The sequence below is a fragment of the Aricia agestis genome, chromosome 3 (assembly GCF_905147365.1).
Source record: "Aricia agestis chromosome 3, ilAriAges1.1, whole genome shotgun sequence".
NCBI classification, from domain to species: domain Eukaryota; kingdom Metazoa; phylum Arthropoda; class Insecta; order Lepidoptera; family Lycaenidae; genus Aricia; species Aricia agestis.
In genome coordinates, this window is record NC_056408.1 from 11,516,922 (window position 1) to 11,537,880 (window position 20,959).

Genomic DNA, 20,959 nt, shown 5'->3' on the forward strand with positions numbered 1-20,959 from the left:
AGGAGTGCATCGAGCTAATAATCATGCTTTTATCATATATATTTTTAACAAATAAAACGTTACACACACTACGACACTACTACTAGGAAAAATGACAGATTTTTGAGTGACAAGCTATACATACGAATTATACTCTTTTATTTATGGTTGAAGTCTGTTGACAACAAGTTGACAAATTGAAAATGGATTATTGTTTTTTTAATTTAATTTTAGATACTATTAGACAATGCTTAAACGGCCAGTCTGAGATCAGCTGAGTCCCAGAGACAAGAATTGAAAAAAACTATGGTGAAGTCAATATTTTTTACAAAATATAGGTAGCAGTCCTAATGTCGTTGCAAGTAAGGTCGAATTTCGACCATTGGGCGATCTCTAGTTCTTATAGAAACACCTAGGTAAATAAAATAACTTTGAACAGACTCTACAGAAAAGCCAAAGACGTCAGCGTACTATAAATATTTTCTCGAATGAGTAACGTTTTTGTAACGGTAAAATATCGCTTCATATGACACTTATTAATGAAAGCAATAACTATAATTTCTTCTCTAAAAAGTTTGAATATTTGCCCCGATAAAATTTTGTAATTAAGAATTATAATAGCTAAGAAATTATTTTGGATTCAACATTAATCAAAGTGTTACTAAAAAAATTCTCAGCTTGTAGAACTTTGTGGGAGTAAAATAATAACTTCCACACCGGTTTCGGTGACGGTGGCCGGTTTCATTGAAACCAGGCGTAATTTTATAGTGCCCAAGTGTGTGCGCAGTACACAAGAGCACTCTCTTTTCCTTTACTCTCATAACCCAGTGGGACGGCCACCGTCACCGAAATCGGTGTGGGAGTAAAAAAGTATAAAAAAAGTCTTAATTTCGACATCAACGCGCTCACTGCTGTTCTCCAAAATTTGTAAACATTGAAACAATTTTCACAGTAAAATTTTACGATAAATTAAGAAATAAGTCATAAAATATTTCAGAAATCAATATTGGGTTTAAGTTTTAATAATGTTTAGAGTTCTAGACTCTAGAGTTTCAAATGAGTCCGACAATAAGGAAGCCCACACCTTATTTAGATAAGCTAAACAGCTATTCTCGATCAGTAAGCTGCTACTCTTCGGCAATAAATAACCTCAGCTTAGCTTTGTTGATAATGTTTATTTAATTTCAGATTGGGAAAAATATTAAGACAGGTTACAACTTTTTTCTTTCGCTCGGTAAGTTTATGTAAAGAATATACAATTTTATACATTTCAAACGGAAAATAAAGAAATTAAGAAAGATAAGGAATTCCTAATTAGGCTATAAACGTCTACTTACTGTCAAGATGAATTATTCAAATATTCTGGCTTTATCAATCTTGTCTGCTACAGTTGTGTCCAAAAGTTGTGTTATTGGAAACATTAGAATTTAGGAGCGTATCTACTCGTGAATTATAGTGTATTATGTGATTAATAGGTACTAAATTAGCTATAAACGAAACTGGTATGATCGGGGTTCAACGATCTGAGGTCATTGCCAAATAAACGAGCCAGTATCGGCCGATGGGCGGCTAAAATGTTGCTTTTTGAAGTTCTCCTCTTAGCGGACCGAATCCAGACTAGTCAGGACGTGCTACATTTTAGTCACCCGTTTCGCCATAAGAGCGAGGGGATCGTCTGCTTTTATTAGTGTAACACAATCTTTGGACTTCTCGTGTTAGAGATTTAAGTGTATCGAAAAGTTTCGGCTTCACCAGACATCGTTATTGTAAAATGATACGCTTCATAATTTGCTTATTAATTTGTGTCTTTATTGACGATGGGAACACTTTTGCAGTGGTAAGATTAAATTTCAGTTTTTGGCAGTAAACACCTCATAATTTTTAGCTATTAAATATGAAATATTATTAATTGATTTTTAAAATGACGTGTTCAATAAAATTGGTGGTTTATTTGCTTCATTTAATGTTTTATCGTTAATTATAAATATTAATAAACGTATATATTTTATTGAAATTCATATTGTGTACAGTTTTATAACTTTTGTCAACTCCGCTGAGTTAATGGATAAAATATTTACTTTTAAACTTTATAAAACCAATAGAGTTAGTTCATAAAAACTACAACAATAATCTACAGCCAGCTTCGTTTTTAATTTTAAATGAGGTACAAATACAACAAACATATACTAAGTATATTACGAAACAGATATTTCTTAATTTTTTTTTCTATTTAGGTGTACCAAAAACCTCCACAATTCCACTTTAGGTACCGATTCTCAACAACACCACCACCACCAACAACAACAACAACATCAACACCCGAACCTCCAGCATCATCTTGCCGAGACTGCAGTAAGTATTTTAATTTTATTATCTGTGGATACATCAGGATCAATTGACAACTACGTATTCGGAATTACTGTGAAATCTATACTAATATTATAAATGCGAAAGTATCTCTGCCTGTCTGTCTATCTGTCTCTCTTTCACGCCAAAACTACCGAACCGATTGTAATGAAATTTTGTATACAGTTAGTATAAAGCCTGAGAAAGGACAAAGGCTACTTTTTTTTTACTGGACAAAAGGGTTTTAAGGGGGTGAAAATGCGTAAATTTGTTCAAATTAAGTTGGTTTCAAAAAATCATAAAGATGGCGCCGTGTGTCTTCTACATCGCGCTGACGCTTGTTCAAAAGTCTTTCTATAAGAGGTGGTTTCATCTTATATTCAGATTCGAATTTTTCGATTGTTATTTCTATTCTGCGTTATTAAATACTCAGTACTTTATCTATGCAGTGACGTAACCTTAAACCTATCAATGATAAATAGTTTATATGGGTAAAGTTGTGTAATTGGGGGGCTAAATAAGCTTTAAAATTTGGCATAAAATATGAAGTTTCATTTAAAAAAATGAAATATTATGTGCACACTGCACAGCTGTTTTAATTTAAGGGGTACCAGGGTTTTTTTTATAAAAGCTTTTGACACCAATTTTGTTAACATCGCGCGCTATAAACTGAAGTCCACGCGGACGAAGTCCCGGGCAACAGCTAGTGTACTATACATTTCACACAGTTAAAATTGTCTTGCACTAAGCACAACAAAATTTGCTTGAAAGATTTCAAGTAACTTTCTTTCAATGTCTTTATTAAATATGCATTTAACTTTACATAACTTTAATAGTAACAAAAACATCGGCTTACTGCGAGTTGGATTCGAGCACGAAGGATTCCGTACCATTAAAAAGCAAAATTAGGTAAAAATGTGTTTTTTTGTATGGAAGCCCACCTTAATAATTTATTTTATTTTAATTTTATTATTAATTATTAAAGACGTATAAATACAACTGAGTATTTTGTGAACATTTCAAGTGCCTACCTATTGCCATTATTGATATCGAGCATAAAATAGCGAAATCCCCCTTAAATATTTAATTTATTTTGTTTTTAGTATTTGTTGTTATAGCGGCAACAGATATACACAATCTGTGAAATTTTTTGAAATTTAGCTATTGTGGTTCTTGAGATACAGCCTGCTGACAGACAGACGGACAGACAGACAGATGGACAGACAGACATCCAAGTCTTAGGTCTTAGTAATAGGATCCCGTTTTTACCCTTTGTGATATGAATAAGTAGGTAAATAAGACGATTATTAGATATGCTATAAAAATCTAATAAGGCTCACGCCAAGCCTCATAAAACTTTTGCTTTCGCGGTTGCAATTAAGAAATTAAGACTTTATTTTACGGTCGAGTTTTTTCATTAGGAAATCGAAAGTGAATAAAAGCGCTTACGATTTTAGCGTATTTTTTTTTTCAATATTAAGTTAGTTTGGTGCAAACTTAGTACGACGAAAGTTAAATTTACGTTAGATTCGAGTATCTTTTACATAGACAATTCGCTAGAATTTAATTTGGGATTAGAATTAACTTTTGGTCTATGTAATCGTTGTACATAGACCAAACGTTAACGTTGTTTTGCCATATACCTAAAGTATTTTGCCCATATTATTATTTTATCGAAGTGACTAAATAAGCAATACCTAAGCATGGCACCATGGCAACGTCCATCGCTATCCCGTCGCACAAACAATGGTCGCCGTTAGTCTCGAGTTGTAATAATTTACTATTATTTATTCAACAAATGCACTTATCAATATAAAAAGTAGCCAGTAGCCGATTCTCAGACCTACTGAATACGCATATAAAATTTGGTAAAAAGCCGGAAACGGCTTTACTGATTTTTACCAAATTTTATAACACAATGTTATAACACAACATTGTGACACGAGAATTTTATATATAAGAAGATTATATTGCTTTTGGTGATGTGAAAATCATACTTTGGAAGCGTAAGCTTTGGAGCTCAAAAGGAGTATTTTATTTTATTCGCATTTAAAAATTAAAGAGTGACGTCATTATCGATGTCAAAACTAGCCAATCAAAGAGAATATAATCACTATTTAGCCAATGACAAGTCCGTACAAATCGTATGACGTAATACTTAGTAATACTTAATCGATTCTGCTCAAAGCTTTAAATTGATTCTACGATGTAACATCGTCTCGATGTGAATACTCGATGAGTTTTGTATCTAGGTTGTGGTGAGCGCAATGAGGACCTCCGAGTGGTGGGTGGTACGGAGACGGACGTGAACGCTTACCCGTGGACCACCAGGCTGATCTATCACAACAGCTACGGCTGCGGATCATCGCTCATCAACGACAGATACGTCATCACTGCGGCTCATTGTGCGCAAGGGTAAATAAAGAGTGATATTTTTTCTCTTATATTGTCTACCATAAGGGTTATTCTCTTAAAAACTTCAAGCTCTAAATGGATCATTATGCGTTTATGGCACTAAGAACTAAATTTTACCAATATTCGTCGTTTTCCCTCATATCTCTACCCATATTTTCATATTTTAAAGCACCTTTGAAGTTTCTTAAATCACTATTTACAAGTAATTAAGAAATATAGGGTACTACTTTTATACCACATTTTATCATTAGATGCTTATTGAATATTACCTTGTCACATTCACATTTCTTAGGTAGTAACTTTTTACTAGAGGTTAAAAAATTGCTTCTACTATCGTCGTCGTCGTTGTCGCCATTTATAAAATATATTGCGGGTGATGCCCCGCAATATTTACACTCGGCGACCCGAAAATATTGAAATCCTTACTAATATTATAAATGCGAAAGTGTGTGTGTTTTATTTTATGAAATAAGTGGGCAAATGAGCAAACGGATCACCTGATGGAAAGCAACTTCCGTTGCCCATGGACACTCGCAGCATCAGCAGAGCTGCAGGTGCGTTGCCGGCCTTTTAAGAGGGAATAGGGTTATAGGGGAGGGTAGGGATGGGAAGGGAAGGGAAATGGGGGAGGGTAGGGAAGGGAATAGGGTAGGAGATTGGGCCTCTGGTAAACTCACTCACTCGGCGAAACACGGCGCAAGCGCTGTTTTTCGCCGAGTGTTGATGTGAGTTTTTTTTGAGAACGTGGTATTTCTCCGGTCGAGCCGGCCCATTCGTGCCGAAGCATGACTCTCCCACGTCTATCTGCCCCCGTAGACAAGTGGCAAAACGCTAACGCTAACGCTAACGCTAACGCTAACGCTAGCGCTACAAAATGTATGGATTTGACATTAGTATTCGCTAGCGAAGCGATGACTTATGTCAAATCGCATACATTTTGTACGAGTAGCACTAGCATTAACGTTAGCGTTAGCGCTTTGCCACTTGTCTACAGGCCCTGTTACCTCTTCACGCTTTAACGGCTGAACCGATTTTCCTGAAATTTGGTATGGAGATACTTTTAATTCCGGGAATCCTTACCCTAATACATTTTTATGCCAAAAAAATTACGCTTCCTGCGCAACAAACGAATTTTGACACAACGTAGTTGCCGGCATCATCTAGTAAAGTATATTTCTCCCCCCCAGGTTCATGTGGTTCATGTTTCGTGTGAAGTTCGGTGAACACAACCGCTGCGAGTACAAGAAGGACGAGTACCCTATGATCCGGTACATCACGCGCATGTACGTCAACAACTTCACCATCACCCACCTGACTCATGACCTCGCGCTGCTGAAGTTGAACAAGCCCGTGCAGTACTCGCATCGAGTTCGCCCCGTGTGCCTGCCTAAACCATGTAGGTATAATATTTGTTAAGCATGAAGTTGAGTTGAGTGATGATACACATTACGACTTGCACATTGTACCATCGAGGAAATAGATTCCTAGGCAGTTGACGGACCTACGTGTCATTTGGTCGGCTGTCTTTTCTGTTTGTGATCGGTCGGATATGTATGACTTAACGCGACCAAATTACTCAGGTCTGCCATCTGCCCAGGAATCAACTCCTCTGATAGTACCACTTCATAATCTTGTATCTTACCCATCACCTTTCACGAAAAGGCTGATAAAGGTTGTGCAGTACTTTAGTACCTTCGAGTTCAATCTGTGTGTAGGTTCAGTTAGTAAGCTCAGTAGACCATACAGTGTATTGATAAATGAACATACAAAAATAAAAAATAAAAAATATCCACAGCCGAATATATAACCTCCTCGTTTTTTGGAAGTCGGTTAAAAATCAACATGAAGAAGAAATTTGACTGCTAATGCTACGTTGCGAAGATAGCGATCCTTATCCTATATGTATGTACTTTTTCGATTAGTCTACTTAAGAATGTGATAGTAACCCGCTAGATTTGTGAAAAATATAATCATCTCTAAAGATTTTCAAAAATAAAACCGTAGGCCTGGTTGTGTTATTCACGCTTATTGACAAATTTAATAACACTATCATAAAAAGGCGTAAGCAGTCGTTGGTACATCATAAAGATCATTAACGTGTAAACCTCAGCAGGAAAATATTCGTATCGTATTTCTGCGAATCTTCAGATCTTCGATATAATAATAATTAGAGTCCGAGGGTCGGCCTTAATAAAAAGTATTTTTATAACCCTTCTACGCTTTAAGCGTTGCGATGACAGTTGACATATTTTATTGGGCATCCCAATAAACCTGTTTAGTTCCATGGATATATAATTAATTAGCGACCCGCCCTGGCTTCGCACGGGTATAAAATATATAGCCACTGAAAAAATGATTAAAATCGATTCAGCAGTTTTGATTTATATTCATTATTACTACCCGTGGCCCGCATTGGTCGGTTCCACCGCAAAAGCTACGTCTCGCAATTTTTAAATCTGTATAATATCTTCGAAAATATTCATTTAAATCATATGCTGTAAAGGGCCAAAATTAGCCATTATTTGTCGTAAAAAGTAAATGACAAAAAAATGTTATTGTGGGATATCCATAAGAGATAGACATAATATACCATCGCGGAGACCTAGACCTTTTCAATGTGTACAATACTTGGTACATTATTTTGATAAAACTCGTAGGATTCAGCCTGCGTTTGCAATGTAAGCGGAAAAAATCACAATCACATGATGATTCCGCCAGCAATGTATTTTAAATTACCGATAGCACACTATGGCGAAATTCCGTAGCGATATTGTAAGCGTTTGACATTGCTTACGTAAACAAGCGGGATTTCCGCCGCGGAAATATAGTGTGCTTAGACACTAATAACTTTTTCTCTTATATTTTAAACCAACCTTGTAGCTTACCTACTTCATCATTTAGCTAATATATCTAGCTATAGAATCCACATTTTTTATTTCCCGGTCCTAAAGCCTCCTTTTATGAAAAGAATCGGCCAAGTGCGAGTCGGACGCAGCACAAAGGGTTCCGTACCGTTATAGAGAAAAAATAGGCCAAAAATTGTGTTTTTTGTATGGGAGCCCCCCCCCCTTGTTATTTATTTTATTTAAACATTATTATTAATTATTAAAGTACACATATATTTCAGGCCTTTGTGAAAATTTCAAGTGCCTCTTATTATTATTGATTACGAGCAAAAAAGGCCAAAAAATCACGTTTGTTGTATGGGATTAAATATTAATATTATTTTGTTTTTAGTATTTGTTGTTATAGCGGTAACAGACATACATAATCTGTGAAAATTTCAGAAGTCTAGCTATAGCGGTTCTTGAGATATAGCCTGGCGACAGACAGACAGACGGACATACAACGAAGTCTTAGTAATAGGGTCCCGTTTTTACCCTTTGGGTACGGAACCCTAAAAAACGACAGCTTTTAAATTGTTAGTTACACACTTGGCACCGTCTTTCCAGCTCATTACGAGGATTCTCTCTTCGTGGGGACGATGGCGACAGTGGCTGGTTGGGGGGCGATGTCTGAGGGTGGGAACTGGTCGTGTACGCTGCGAGAGGCCCAGCTGCCGGTACTAAGCAACTACGAGTGCAAGAACACCAAGTATAATGAGTCCAAGATCCAGGAGGGACATCTGTGCGCCGGATATCCCAATACCGCGCATGTGGATGGATGCACTGTAAGTTTATATTCATAGAGTTGTAGGATGCGGTAGGATAAATTAAAGCTTTTAGAAAAAGATAATTTAAGAGTCATATAAAATTTTTATTAGACCCTTTTGCTACATTATAATTTTGAAGAATCTAATACCAAGTTATAAAGAAAACGAAATAAAAAACATCTACACTTATGTAATTCAGATGTTTTTTATCTTGATGTTTTGTGTTTATTTAAATAACACAAAAAATATCAATACAATTTGTACTTGAAAGTTGTATTTGCTACATAATTTTTCATCATACTATGATTTTGTATTTTTGCAGGGTGATAGTGGAGGTCCGTTGATTGCTGAAAACAAAGACCACGCTTACGATTTGATTGGTGAGCACTTTGGATTTTAGAACAACTATATTAACCAAACCTATGAAAATAAAAGAAAAAACTTTTTAAAACATTTCCTTTCGTGGAACACAATTAAAAAAAATAACGTTATTTTCAGGTGTCGTCTCATTTGGTTACGGTTGCGCAAGAAAAGGCTTTCCGGGAGTATACACAAGGATCACCAAATACCTGGACTGGATTAAAGAACACACAGATGATGCCTGTTACTGCGATTACTGATTAAATAATTTATGACATTCTTCGACTGAAATCGATACTCAGAAATTGCCATTTTACGAAATAATATCATGTTTATTGATTCATTGCCTGAAAGATATACTCAAAAGTCATCTTCGTATTGTATCAAAACGCAATAAGTAATCTTACTCTTATTTGTAATTATTAATGTGATAAGTACATTATACGATTATGGTAAATATTAATGCTCAGCAGAAGCATAAAAACTCTTTAGTTTTTTAGGAAAATATTAATACTTTATTCATAATGTATACAGTATTAAAATGCGAAATTATCTTAGGATGAATAATATCCTCATTAGTAATTTTGTATGTATTTGAATAAAATTCTACATACCTACTTTAGAAAAATATTTTTTAGGTATAATATCTTATATTAATTCGCAATCAGGTACTATTGCGTAATGTATATTGCTTTGTATAAAACTGTGTTTTATTTTTCCTACATACTTAATTCTAGTGTAAGCTAGTGTAATTTTTCATTCATACATAATAAAGTGAATAAGAAAATGGTTTTTTTTTTATCTCGATACCGATTACTATCAGTAAACGATTAACCATCTTATTCCATTTTATACAAATTTCTACACAAGCTCTACATTTTTAAATAATAGCATTATCGCCATCTTTGCTAAATGTGCCAATTCTCAGGACAGAGTACAGACTAATAATAATTTTTAAGTATTCGTTAACATCTGTATCCAAAAGACGTTACCAACATAGACTAATTTGCCTATACGATTTTTACAAAAACATAAAATAAATAATTATGAATTTTAAAATAAAACAAATACCTACTTATATTGTTGTAGCAAAACTTTCTACGCAGGACTATTTCCTTATTTATATTCAGATCAAAGTTATTAGCTGGTTTTATGCCTAGTTTAGTATGCAGTTCAGTGATCCTGGGACTAGAAATAGGCTGCGCGGGCGCAGGTGCAACAACCTCAGTCAGCCTCCCGGACCGGTGCGCTCCTGTTGCGTAATAATACTCAAATTAGTAGACTCAATATTAGTGAATATTAGTAAAGTTTACCTAAATTTAATAATACTCATTGTGATATTAGTAAATTGAATATAGTGGGAATCAGTAGAGTTCAATTTAGTTGAGTTTTGTCAGTAAAATGTGGAAAACAATTTTGTTCGTTTTGCTTTACAATAGTGATTTTTGGGTGAGTTTTGTTTTGATTATTAATTCGAAAAACTGTTTCTGTATTTGGATAAGAAATTCGAATACTTTTTGCGTTTAACTATTGCAGTGATAGTGAATTCAAAATAATAAGATATTTTGACTTTACAAAAAATATAATCGTTACCTCTGACAAAAATAAATGTATAATTTTATGTAACTGGCGTGTTTTGTAATTGAAAGCCTTAAAGCACTCCTTTACTGAAAGTAATGTATATCCTAACTCTACAATAAAGAATGGAGTATGTTATTCTTTATTAATTTTTAAGGTGATTGGTGAGGAGATAGAGTATACTACGGATGATCCCTACTTGCCAGTTGACACAGAAGATTTCACAGCAGAACCCGATGGTTTCGATAATATGAATAACGAACGATACAGGTGCAATTGTAGTAAGTAGAATTTGAGTACTCCTTAAGTATTTAATTATTTGTAGACCGTATTGTTTCGAAATATTTTATAAGATTAAGCTTGTCTAAATAAGAATTCGTAATAATTTAGAAATATTCTGGTATGTCTAATTCTAAATTTTATTCTAAATTGTAGAATAATAGTAGAGTCCAATGTATATCTGTGTGCAATAGTAGAGTCATCGCCTACCTAGAGTGTAAACGATAATACATAGTTCCTACGTCTTTAAATATTTTTCTTTGCATACAAAACAATCTTTACAAAGTGAACAAAGCGTTTAATTTGTTTTTCAATATTTGTGTTGTTTTGTTTGCCTCTACCACCCACTGTTAGCTTAACGGCGTTGGAGGCGTGAAATTGTTATGGAGAATAGGTGTCGAATTTTATACATTTTCTTTTAATATTATTTATATATTATATATTACTAGCTGTCCCGGTAAACTTCGTGTCACTTTAAAACCTTCCCTGGACTTGTACGAATATTTTAAGACTAAATTATTCCAATCCGTTCAGCCATTTTTGAGTTTTAGCGTTACTAACACAATTGAAAATCCATTTTTATATATATATAGATACATAATATTAAATCAAGAATCAAAAGAAATTATAATCTTAATGTGCACACAGTAAACCTAGATATTATATTTTGATACAAGTGTACCAATAACTAAGTTCCGTTCTTAGTCACACTGGTTGAAAGACAGTCTTGATCTTGAGATTTCTTTATTATTGTAACTGTGTATAAGTTTCATTAAATAATTTGATTCGTGCGATTGTAGCTACAAATACGAGTAGTTAATGTTGTAAAACGAGTTGAGATTGCACTTGCAGGAACGATGTACTAAAACGCTATTTGATATTATAGGAAGTCATACGAATCTTAAACAACGATGAAGAACTTTTGTATAGGATGTGGGGAGAGGAACGAAGCGCCGCGCAACAATTATGATGAAGTATGCCACTTTTGTATAGGATGTAGGGAGAGGAACGAAGCGTCGCGCAGCAATTATGATGAAGTATGCCACTTTTGTATAGGATGTACTCGTAGGGAGAGGAACGAAGCGCCGCGCAACAATGATGAAGTATGCCACTTTTGTATAGGATGTGGGGGAAGGAACGAAGCGCCGCGCAACAATGATGAAATATGCCACTTTTGTATAGGATGTGGGGGGAGGAACGAAGCGCCGCGCAACAATTATGATGAAGTATGCCACTTTTGTATAGGATGTAGGGAGAGGAACGAAGCGTCGCGCAGCAATTATGATGAAGTATGCCACTTTTGTATAGGATGTAGGGAGAGGAACGAAGCGCCGCGCAACAATGATGAAGTATGCCACTTTTGTATAGGATGTGGGGGAAGGAACAAAGCGCCGCGCAACAATGATGAAATATGCCACTTTTGTATAGGATGTGGGGGGAGGAACGAAGCGCCGCGCAACAATGATAAAATATGCCACTTTTGTATAGGATGTGGGGGGAGGAACGAAGCGCCGCGTAACAATGATGAAGTATGCCACTTTTGTATAGGATGTGGGGGGAGGAACGAAGCGCCGCGCAACAATGATGAAGTATGCCACTTTTGTATAGGATGTGGGGGGAGGAACGAAGCGCCGCGCAACAATGATGAAGTATGCCACTTTTGTATAGGATGTGGGGGGAGGAACGAAGCGCCGCGCAACAATGATGAAGTATGCTTCTTTTGTATAGGATGTGGGGAGAGGAATGAAGCGCCGCGCATCACGGACGGCGTGGAGACGGCAGTGAACGAGTTCCCGTGGGTGGCGCGACTGTCCTACTTCAACACCTTCTACTGCGGCGGCACACTCATCAACGACAGATATGTCATGACAGCAGCTCATTGTGTCAAGGGGTAAGTAATACAAGGTGTAACAAGACAAAGTGACAATACTTTGTTTCCCTTACATAGAGTTCACAGTGAAAGTAGCAGCGCTGAAAGAGATTTTTTAATGATTTGTCTGGGCAAGCGCCCGAGTGTCATGAATTTTCTACACTACTATTATAAAATAAATAAATAAATAAAATATATTTTTATTCAAAATGGGTATCATGATGATGGGTATAAAGAGGAAAGATTTGATTGTTTGTTTGTCTTGAATAGGCTCCGAAACTACTGGACCGATTTGAAAGATTCTTTTACCATTGGAATCCTACATTAATTCTGTTGAACATAGGCTAAATTTTATTTTGGAAAAAAATAGGGTTCCGTAAGATATTTGGGAAGTTTCGGACGCAAGGTGTAAAAAATCAACCAGAAATGTTACTTTTTTCGCGAACGCTGCCTAAACTATAAAAGATAGAACCATAAAATGTTCTAAGTAATTGTAGATCTTTAAATATCTACAAAAAAGTCCGCGACACACTATACCTATCTATGTTGAGTGAGGCACAATAACCATTTTTTTATTAAAAAATCTTGATACGTTTTTGGACTACATTTAAATACCTTTATTTTACTCATGGCATTAATTCTTATCAAAATAAATTATTTCATTACTAAGTACAGTTAATGTAGATAATATTTGGTCTTTGAATGATTAAAATTGGACGTTTGGTTTTAATGTTATGGCGAAATTAAAATATTTATTAAAATTTCTGTATAATTAAAATTTCTGCTGCACGTTGCGAATTGGGCGTCGTCAAGGCGCGCCGCGCGGGTGTGCTCGCCCGGAGAGTCCACGTAAATATTAATTATTATTCCCTCGATCATGGGAATCGCAGACACAATAGATTTATAATATAATAGTTTAAATGCGACAGCCGGGTGCCACTTCATTGATGGGATAATATTATAGTGATTCATTAATTCATTACTTTTTAAATGACTATTATTTTTGAATTAATAATCAAACATAACACTTAAAATATAAAAAAAAATACAATAAAAATGTGTATAATAATTATAATATAGTAGTTACAGGCTAAATAGTGTAAACCATTGTTATGTTCTGCTTAACATAAAGATTGACTAAGAAATAAAGATTGAAAAAAAATTATTTAAATATCAATGTCCACCCGTGCGAAGCCGGGGCGGGCCGCTAGTCCCATATAAAAATAAAAATAAAATTACTCTTTCAGCGCTGATTACTTTCACAGTGAACTCGATATAGGATACCCATAAGTACCATCGAGGAAATTAATTCCTAGGCAGTTGACAGACCAACGTCATTTGGTCAGATCATGTCAATTTAATGTTAATTTCTGTCGGCTGGGTTTGATATAACTCGACCAAACTACAACGTATGTCCCCCATCTGCCCAGGAATCAACTTCTCTGATAGTACATAATATATATTACCTACACCCTGAAGTATTACAACTTAGTTTTGATTTCGATTTATACGCGTCCGTGCGAGCGAGTGGCCCGGCAGCGACAAGCAAATGTATGTAAACGATGTATTTACACACAATTGCTTAGTGTGATCTCGTAGTGTAGCGGCCAAATGCGCGGATGCAAATTAAAAGTCGAGCCTAAGGGTATGTTCAGATGACAAGCGCTCTACTTACATTTTATTCTCTACTGCATTAAATTTTATACTATACTCTCACTATCACAATATCACGATACTATCTTAGTAGTACTATAGATTTGTGAAGTTTTTATTATTTAAATCATAAATAAAATGCGGCCGGGTCATAGCCGCTCGCGCCTATCGGCATAATAGAATGTCATACAAAATATTTTTAATATTCAAAAATTAAATTGAGAAATTTAAAAAAAACCCCGCCAAACAACTTTAAAAAGTAATGAAATAATATATTTTACTGACTTTAAGTTTAAATAATTCCTAAGTGTAAAGTAATATTTTAGTCCATAATTGTTGTCACGGTGTGTCGGGGGACCGCCAACAGTATCTTTTTCATTTTGTATCACCTTGTCACTGATTGTCTCGATTTGGTTCGCTGAAAACTGACCCTTAAACTATAATGTTATGTGAAATCAAACATCTACATTAGCGGTCCCCTGACACACCTTGACAACTATTATGGACTAAAATATCACTTTACACTTAGGAATTATTTAAACTTAAAGTCAGTAAAATATATTATTTCATTACTTTTTAAAGTTGTTTGGCGGGGGTTTTTTTAAATTATTTAATTTAATTTTATTTCAAGCTTTTTAAACTTGTGTTGGTTATAGTGCAGAATAATTCTGTTCTGTTGATAGAACAGGATCAAAATATTATATCCCAATGAATACCATTTAGGAATGTCCTTTTGGATAAGGCCGTCAATGTGAGTCCAAACATGAAACCTCCACTGTGGGTTCATATGGAGCTCGGCTCCTATAGAATCCAGGTGATGCTGCAGCAGCAGCATGTAAAAATTTATGGTTATCTACGTCTTACTAGTTGTCGCAATTAAAATGAGCCCAAGCACGAAACCATTGCTCTAAGTTGGTGAGGAGTTGGGTATCCTATTGATTACCAGGTGATGCTGCAGCACCAGGTCAACTTTCCATTAATGTGTAAATATTCATAAATGTCACGAACTAGAATGCAATAAAGCCCACCAAACGACTGCAAGTTGCTAATCGGCCCTTCACGAAACAGATGAACCGCGATTTTTCAGCACGGTGCAGGCTGATGATGATGAACTATAGCTAAGAACACTCTCAATGAAGTCAGCTTTCAAACAAAAAAAACTAGATCAAAATCGGTCCACCCGTTTGGATGCTACGATGCCACAGACAGACAGACAGACAGACAGACAGACAGACAGACAGACAGACAGACAGACAGACAGACCGACAGACAGACACGTCAAACTTATAACACCCCTCTTTTTTGTCGGGGGTTAAAAAATAACTTGCATGATTCGATAGTACTACTATATAATAATATGTAAATGATTCTGCTGCGGGAAAACAACCACTAAAATGTCACGTTGTATAAGGCGCGTTAGTATATTGTGTATGAACAAGCTGATGTTTGTAGTCTCTCATCTCAATATACCCTAAAGGCTGAAAACTGTAATATTAAACCAGTCGTTTAGCCCCTGGCTAAGGTAGCACCCAAACTTGGTTAGAAAAAAGTTTCATAATAATATATTTGCAATATTCAACAATAAAAAGTGTAGTAATAATAGAAATTCTTGAGGAATTATTAAATTCTGGGACACATTAAGCATCTAGGTACCTAAAAAGTATAGATTAATACTATGCATCACATGTTGTAGAATTTTAAGGAAAATTTTGTTAGACAGGTATGCAAAATATTCAAATTATTTATAATTCTTGATTCTGAGAAATAACAAAAAAAGTTTTTAAATGATTTTATCTCTGTCGGTCGAATTTTTTTAAATCCCTACAGTTTTGAAGAAACGAAGAGCCTTAAAAGTTGTTTTAGTATCGCCATACCAAATTTCAGCAAAATCGGGTCAGCGGTTTGGGCGTGAAGAGGTAACAGACAGACAGATAGACATACACACATTCGCATTTATAATATTAGTAAGTAATAGTATGGAAGTATAGATTCTACATAATAATAAGGTAGAGATCTCTACTACTTTAGAGTCTAGACGAATTAAAGATGATAACTAAGATTATGCAAATTAAGTGGTAAATTATTTGATTCGAAGAGTATATTAATACTTTATAATGTTTATTGGTGATATTACAATATTAAGGCTTTCAACACAATAAGAATGTGGTAGCCAAAATAATGGTCTTTCTAACAAATGTTTGAAGCTATATTAATGAAGTTATTAGGAATGAAATTTAAATAAAAAAATAATAAATATGGTAATTTTTTTGATATGATCAATTTAGGCTTCATATTTTATCTTAATCGATTAATGAAATACATAAAAATGTCTGCGCAGAAATAAATGCGGAGTAGCTTTTTTTATAATTTATTTGAAGAATATGCCAGTAAAAAACTCGTAAAACTTTAAAAACTCTAAAGATTTCAAAGAAAAATAGAAATATTTCTCTTAAATTTAAGTCTCTATAACCATCCGTGTTCGAATTTCGAGCAATCCCGAATTATCATTGAATCATTCTGATAATATTTTGTTTAAGTACCTATCATGATCGCAGCGCGAAAAAATCCCTAATTTTCTGCGAGCAGCGAATTCAAACTCGTTTTATAATTAATGAACAAGATGACCCTTGTTTTAAAAAAGTAATTTAAGGGCTGGATTTGAATATTTTTTTATACCTTTCGTTCTTATCGGCAGATTAATGTGGTTCATAATAAAGGTGACATTGGGGGAGCACAACCGCTGCAATAAGACTTACAAGCCAGAAACACGTTTTGTGGTTGAGGTGGTTGCCCGGAATTTCACGTATACCACATTTAAGGACGACATCGCACTCCTAAAACTTAACGACTGGGTCGGTGTTGGGGACACGATCAAGCCTATATGCCTACCACACAGCGACGGTAAGTGCAGAATTAGTGCCCCTTTAAAGGATGAAATAAAAAAGTAAATGGTCCTTGCAACATGCTGGTTTATAACTAATTTGACACTTTTGGTATTTATGAAGATACAAACAAAAGACTAATAAGGTCATGGATTGCTAAAATAATGTCTTTTCGAAATTAAGAATTAATTTTTTTTCAATTACGTCGATACTGGTTTCGAAAATCTAATTTAATTTAGTATCTTGTATTTATAAAATATCAAAATGTTTTAGTAGTGGACATTTTTAGATCGTTTCTTCTAATACAGCACTATTTTGTTTTAGAAAAGGATTACGTGGGAGTAAAAGCTATTGCTGCAGGTTGGGGTTCCACAAACGAAAAAGGCAATCATTCCTGTGTTCTATTAGATGTTGAGCTACCGGTACTCAGTAACAAGGAGTGTAAGAACACAAAGTATGACTCGGAGATGATAGACAGCGCTATGTTATGCGCAGGTTTTCCAGCAGAAGGAAAAAAAGATACCTGCCAGGTGACTTACTACCTTTTGTGTTATTTTTTTATACTATCAATCAAAGAAACTTATGTTATTTGGTTTTTATTTTTAGGGTGATAGTGGTGGACCTTTGACAGCCGAAAGAGAAGATAAAAGATACGAGCTTTTAGGTAAGTAATTATTTCGTTGACCGTAGAGACTAATATAGAGTGCCTCAATCATTAGTTCTTGGCACACAGGTAGATTAATTAATGGTCTTAGAGCTATTTTATATTTCCATTTTGTTTGCCCCTTTTGTTTGCATCTTCAAGTCACACCATATTATTTAATTTTGTAGTAACCTGCTCCTTGACAGTTGTATAATTCATGGTAACTATTTTTTAGGTGTCGTCTCATGGGGAATCGGCTGTGGCCGGCTTGGCTACCCCGGCGTCTACACGAGGGTCACTAAGTTCCTGTACTGGATACGACACAACTCTAGAAAAGGCTGTTTTTGTGCCGACTAAATAGAATTCAATGTTGATTTCTTATATAATATTATTATGTGTCTTGCTTTCATGAAAATGAAATATCATTATTTTTCGAAAAATTTAAATGGCTTGTGATATGATAGAAAATACTTGTTTATACGAATAAGATGACGACTGCAGATTAAAAATTGCGTGTTACAAACAGTATTGTGATAAATCAAAAATACACATTATCCATATAATTTATTTATAATTATAATTATTCTAATTAAAAATAACAATTAAAAATATTACGCTTTAGCTGCATTTCTTTTTACAACATTTGCGTTCATAACGTCGTTTTCATGGTACAGAGGTAGACCTTCTCCTTTGATCAGAACATTCGGGGGTTCGTAAGTGACGTTGTAAGTGGGGTTAAGAGGATGTAGGGGACCAATGGCAGATACAGCTTTTTTGCTTTCCTCATTTCCTAGATCATAATGCGTCCCGTCTCCAGATTTTTGTATACGTCTTCGCACCTGAAAATATTTATGTGTTATTTAAGCCTTTAAAAAAGATTGATATAAGTCTATCATCTAATGCGGGCTCTACACTCGTGGCGCGAATTGCGGCCTCGACTCACGGATGCTACGCGCCGTGAACACGATGCGTACAAATACGAAGCCGCGAAGCGCAAACACGAAGCTGCGAAACCCTCCACACTCGCGGTTCGCGCCCTTTCGCGCCGCGAGTGTAGAGCCCGCATATAATGCACCTGTCACGTATGTATTTCTGAATATGAGCACTACTGCAGGTATAATCATTTATGCTCAATTTTATATTTTTACCATAGATTCAGTGTAAACAAAACGAATTGATAAATGGTGATGACCAAGCCTTACCATATCAGGCGAGGCCGATTTCAAATCGTAAGCCAGACCAATTCTTTGGAAGAACTCTATTAGAATAGCCGAGTGGTTTATGTGATCAGACAGTTCAGCGGCCTTGTAGTCCCAGGGGAATGTATGGTGGTAGTTGTGCCAGCCTTCGCCAAAGGTGAGTACGGAAACCAGCCAAGTGTCGACTGGTTGCATATTTCTGAAACAAGAATTCAAAACGTCAGTATTCCTGCAGTAATTTAATAGTGTATATTTTAAATCTTTTTAGTACATAAAATTTAAAAGGCAAAATTTTTATTACATAAAATTCTATGACTAAAAAAATTTTGGACATACTTATCGTAAGGTCTTGTGCCGTAAAGATGGGCAGCGCTGTTCACCAACCACGTCACATTTAGTTGTGTTATGTACCGAAAGAAGTAGCAAAATAGTAATGAGTTTTTGAAAGATTCACCCCAATAATACCAAGGTACGAAAACTGGGATAACCACAGCGAATATGGTATAAAGAACATAGTAGTACCTGTAAAGAAGAAAGGAATGTAATGCTAATGGTTGTACTGAAAAGAATTCAATTAATCTCACTCAAAACAAAACCATTACGCGCGACTTCTAATGTATATTTTCAATAAACACTTGGGAGAGTCATGCTTCGGCACGAATGGGCCGGCTCGACCAGAGAAATACCACGTTCTCACAGAAAACCGGCGTGAAACAGCGCTTGCGTTGTGTTTCGTTGAGTGAGTGAGTTTACCTGAGACCCAATCCCCTACCCTATTTCCTTCCCTACCCTCCCTTCCCTTCCCTTCGCATCCCTACGGCCCTTCCCTATTACCCTATTCCCTCTTAAAAGGCCGGCAACGCACCTGCAGCTCTTCTGATGCTGCGAGTGTCCATGGGCGACGGAAGTTGCTTTCCATCAGGTGACCCGTTTGCTCGTTTGCCCCCTTATTTAATTAAAAAAAAAATTGAAACGTACTTATGTTGGAACATAACCATCCAGTCCGATTCCAAGTCGCTCATGTCTATTCGCTTGCCAAGTTTTAAGACATATGGATGTTTTCTGTGCATCAGCCAGCCTACGTGACAGAAGAAGTAGCCTCTCTTGGAGTTGTGTGGATCTCCGTCCGTATCAGAGTAGCGGTGGTGAAGGCGGTGGTCTCTGCACCAGATGTAAATACCATTCTGAAAAATAAATAGAAGGAAAGTGCAGTTGTAGCCATAGAAAGAAATGTGACCTTGATTTCTATTTGGAATGACATCAAGTATGTACTACCAACACAATCAGATAAGCGGTAATGCCATGCTTAACTGATTTTGATTTATAATATCTATGATAATATTGAGAGAGTGAACTCACCTGTCCTGCTGCAGTTTGAAGAATAATAAGAATAACTTTTAGAAAAGTTGTTGCTTTAAAAGTTCTATGAGCAAATAATCTGTGAGATCCAACTGTTATTCCAATACCAGTTATGTAACCAATAAAGAACGCTGAAAGAAATCAATAAAAAGGGTTAGGAAATAAAATAGATAATTTTACATTTGGTTTTTGAATACTGCTTCCAAAAATACCTACTCCATACAATGGTCACTAATCTTATTTCACCCATCAGAGCCAGAAAAGCGCCTCTTATGCATAAAGAATATAAAATAAAAAATCCTATCACATTTTTCCACACCACTTTATGTTTATACGAATAATCAGTTCCGACTTTCTTCGTGAGTATTATTTCATCTACATCTATATCTTTGTACTTATCGTCTAAGCCTTTCTCTTTATTTTCTTTTGGAACATCATCATTTTTAAATTGCTCACTGTATTCCGTTTCAGTCATTTTTGATTTCGGTTCCACTATTTCATCTGATACAACTAAGTGCTTTTTGCCGTATGCATATTTTCGTGCAGGTTTTGTTTTATATTACTTTTAGGGATAATTGACAATCGATTGAGTAACCTAAGAACTTGACCTCTAAGATGTGTGTAAATACGAGTTAAGAAAGAATTGTATTGTAATTAATTGAAGACCGCATTAATTTGAATATCAAGTGGATAGACTTACTTGTAGATCGGTTTACATTTCAAAATAATATTATACCTATGCAT

General features: G+C 35.4%; 2 protein-coding genes across 2 annotated transcripts; one reads left to right on the plus strand and one right to left on the minus strand.

Annotated features, from left to right (window-relative positions):
- Positions 1-1,162: 1,162 nt before the first annotated feature.
- LOC121740480 (transmembrane protease serine 9-like) lies at positions 1,163-18,014 on the plus strand (the record flags this gene model as incomplete). Its single annotated transcript, XM_042133177.1, has 14 exons — positions 1,163-1,213; positions 2,214-2,331; positions 4,578-4,740; positions 5,928-6,136; positions 8,193-8,410; positions 8,715-8,772; positions 8,891-9,001; positions 10,289-10,293; positions 10,488-10,611; positions 12,338-12,500; positions 16,828-17,033; positions 17,339-17,544; positions 17,621-17,678; positions 17,893-18,014. Coding segments are annotated over 14 exons (1,812 nt in total), but the record flags the coding sequence as incomplete, so codon positions are not given.
- Positions 18,015-18,260: 246 nt separating this feature from the next.
- On the minus strand, positions 18,261-20,920 carry LOC121740483 (acyl-CoA Delta-9 desaturase-like). The gene is made up of 6 exons (XM_042133180.1): positions 20,432-20,920; positions 20,216-20,346; positions 19,835-20,040; positions 19,193-19,378; positions 18,860-19,055; positions 18,261-18,496 (listed from the first exon to the last, which is right to left on the minus strand). Exons 1-6 carry the CDS (start codon positions 20,688-20,690, stop codon positions 18,269-18,271), a joined length of 1,206 nt encoding a protein of 401 aa, XP_041989114.1. The 5' UTR covers positions 20,691-20,920; the 3' UTR covers positions 18,261-18,268.
- Between the last annotated feature and the right edge of the window lie 39 nt (positions 20,921-20,959).

Excerpts from the sequence above, each read along its gene's own strand:
- LOC121740483 (XM_042133180.1), bottom strand. The coding sequence starts at position 20,690 with ATGACTGAAACGGAATACAGTGAGCAATTTAAAAATGATGATGTTCCA. Across the intron at positions 20,041-20,215 it reads TTCAAACTGCAGCAGGACAG|AATGGTATTTACATCTGGTG; the intron begins GTGAGTTCACTC and ends TTTATTTTTCAG. Across the intron at positions 18,497-18,859 it reads AATCGGCCTCGCCTGATATG|GTGCGAAGACGTATACAAAA; the intron begins GTAAGGCTTGGT and ends AAATATTTTCAG.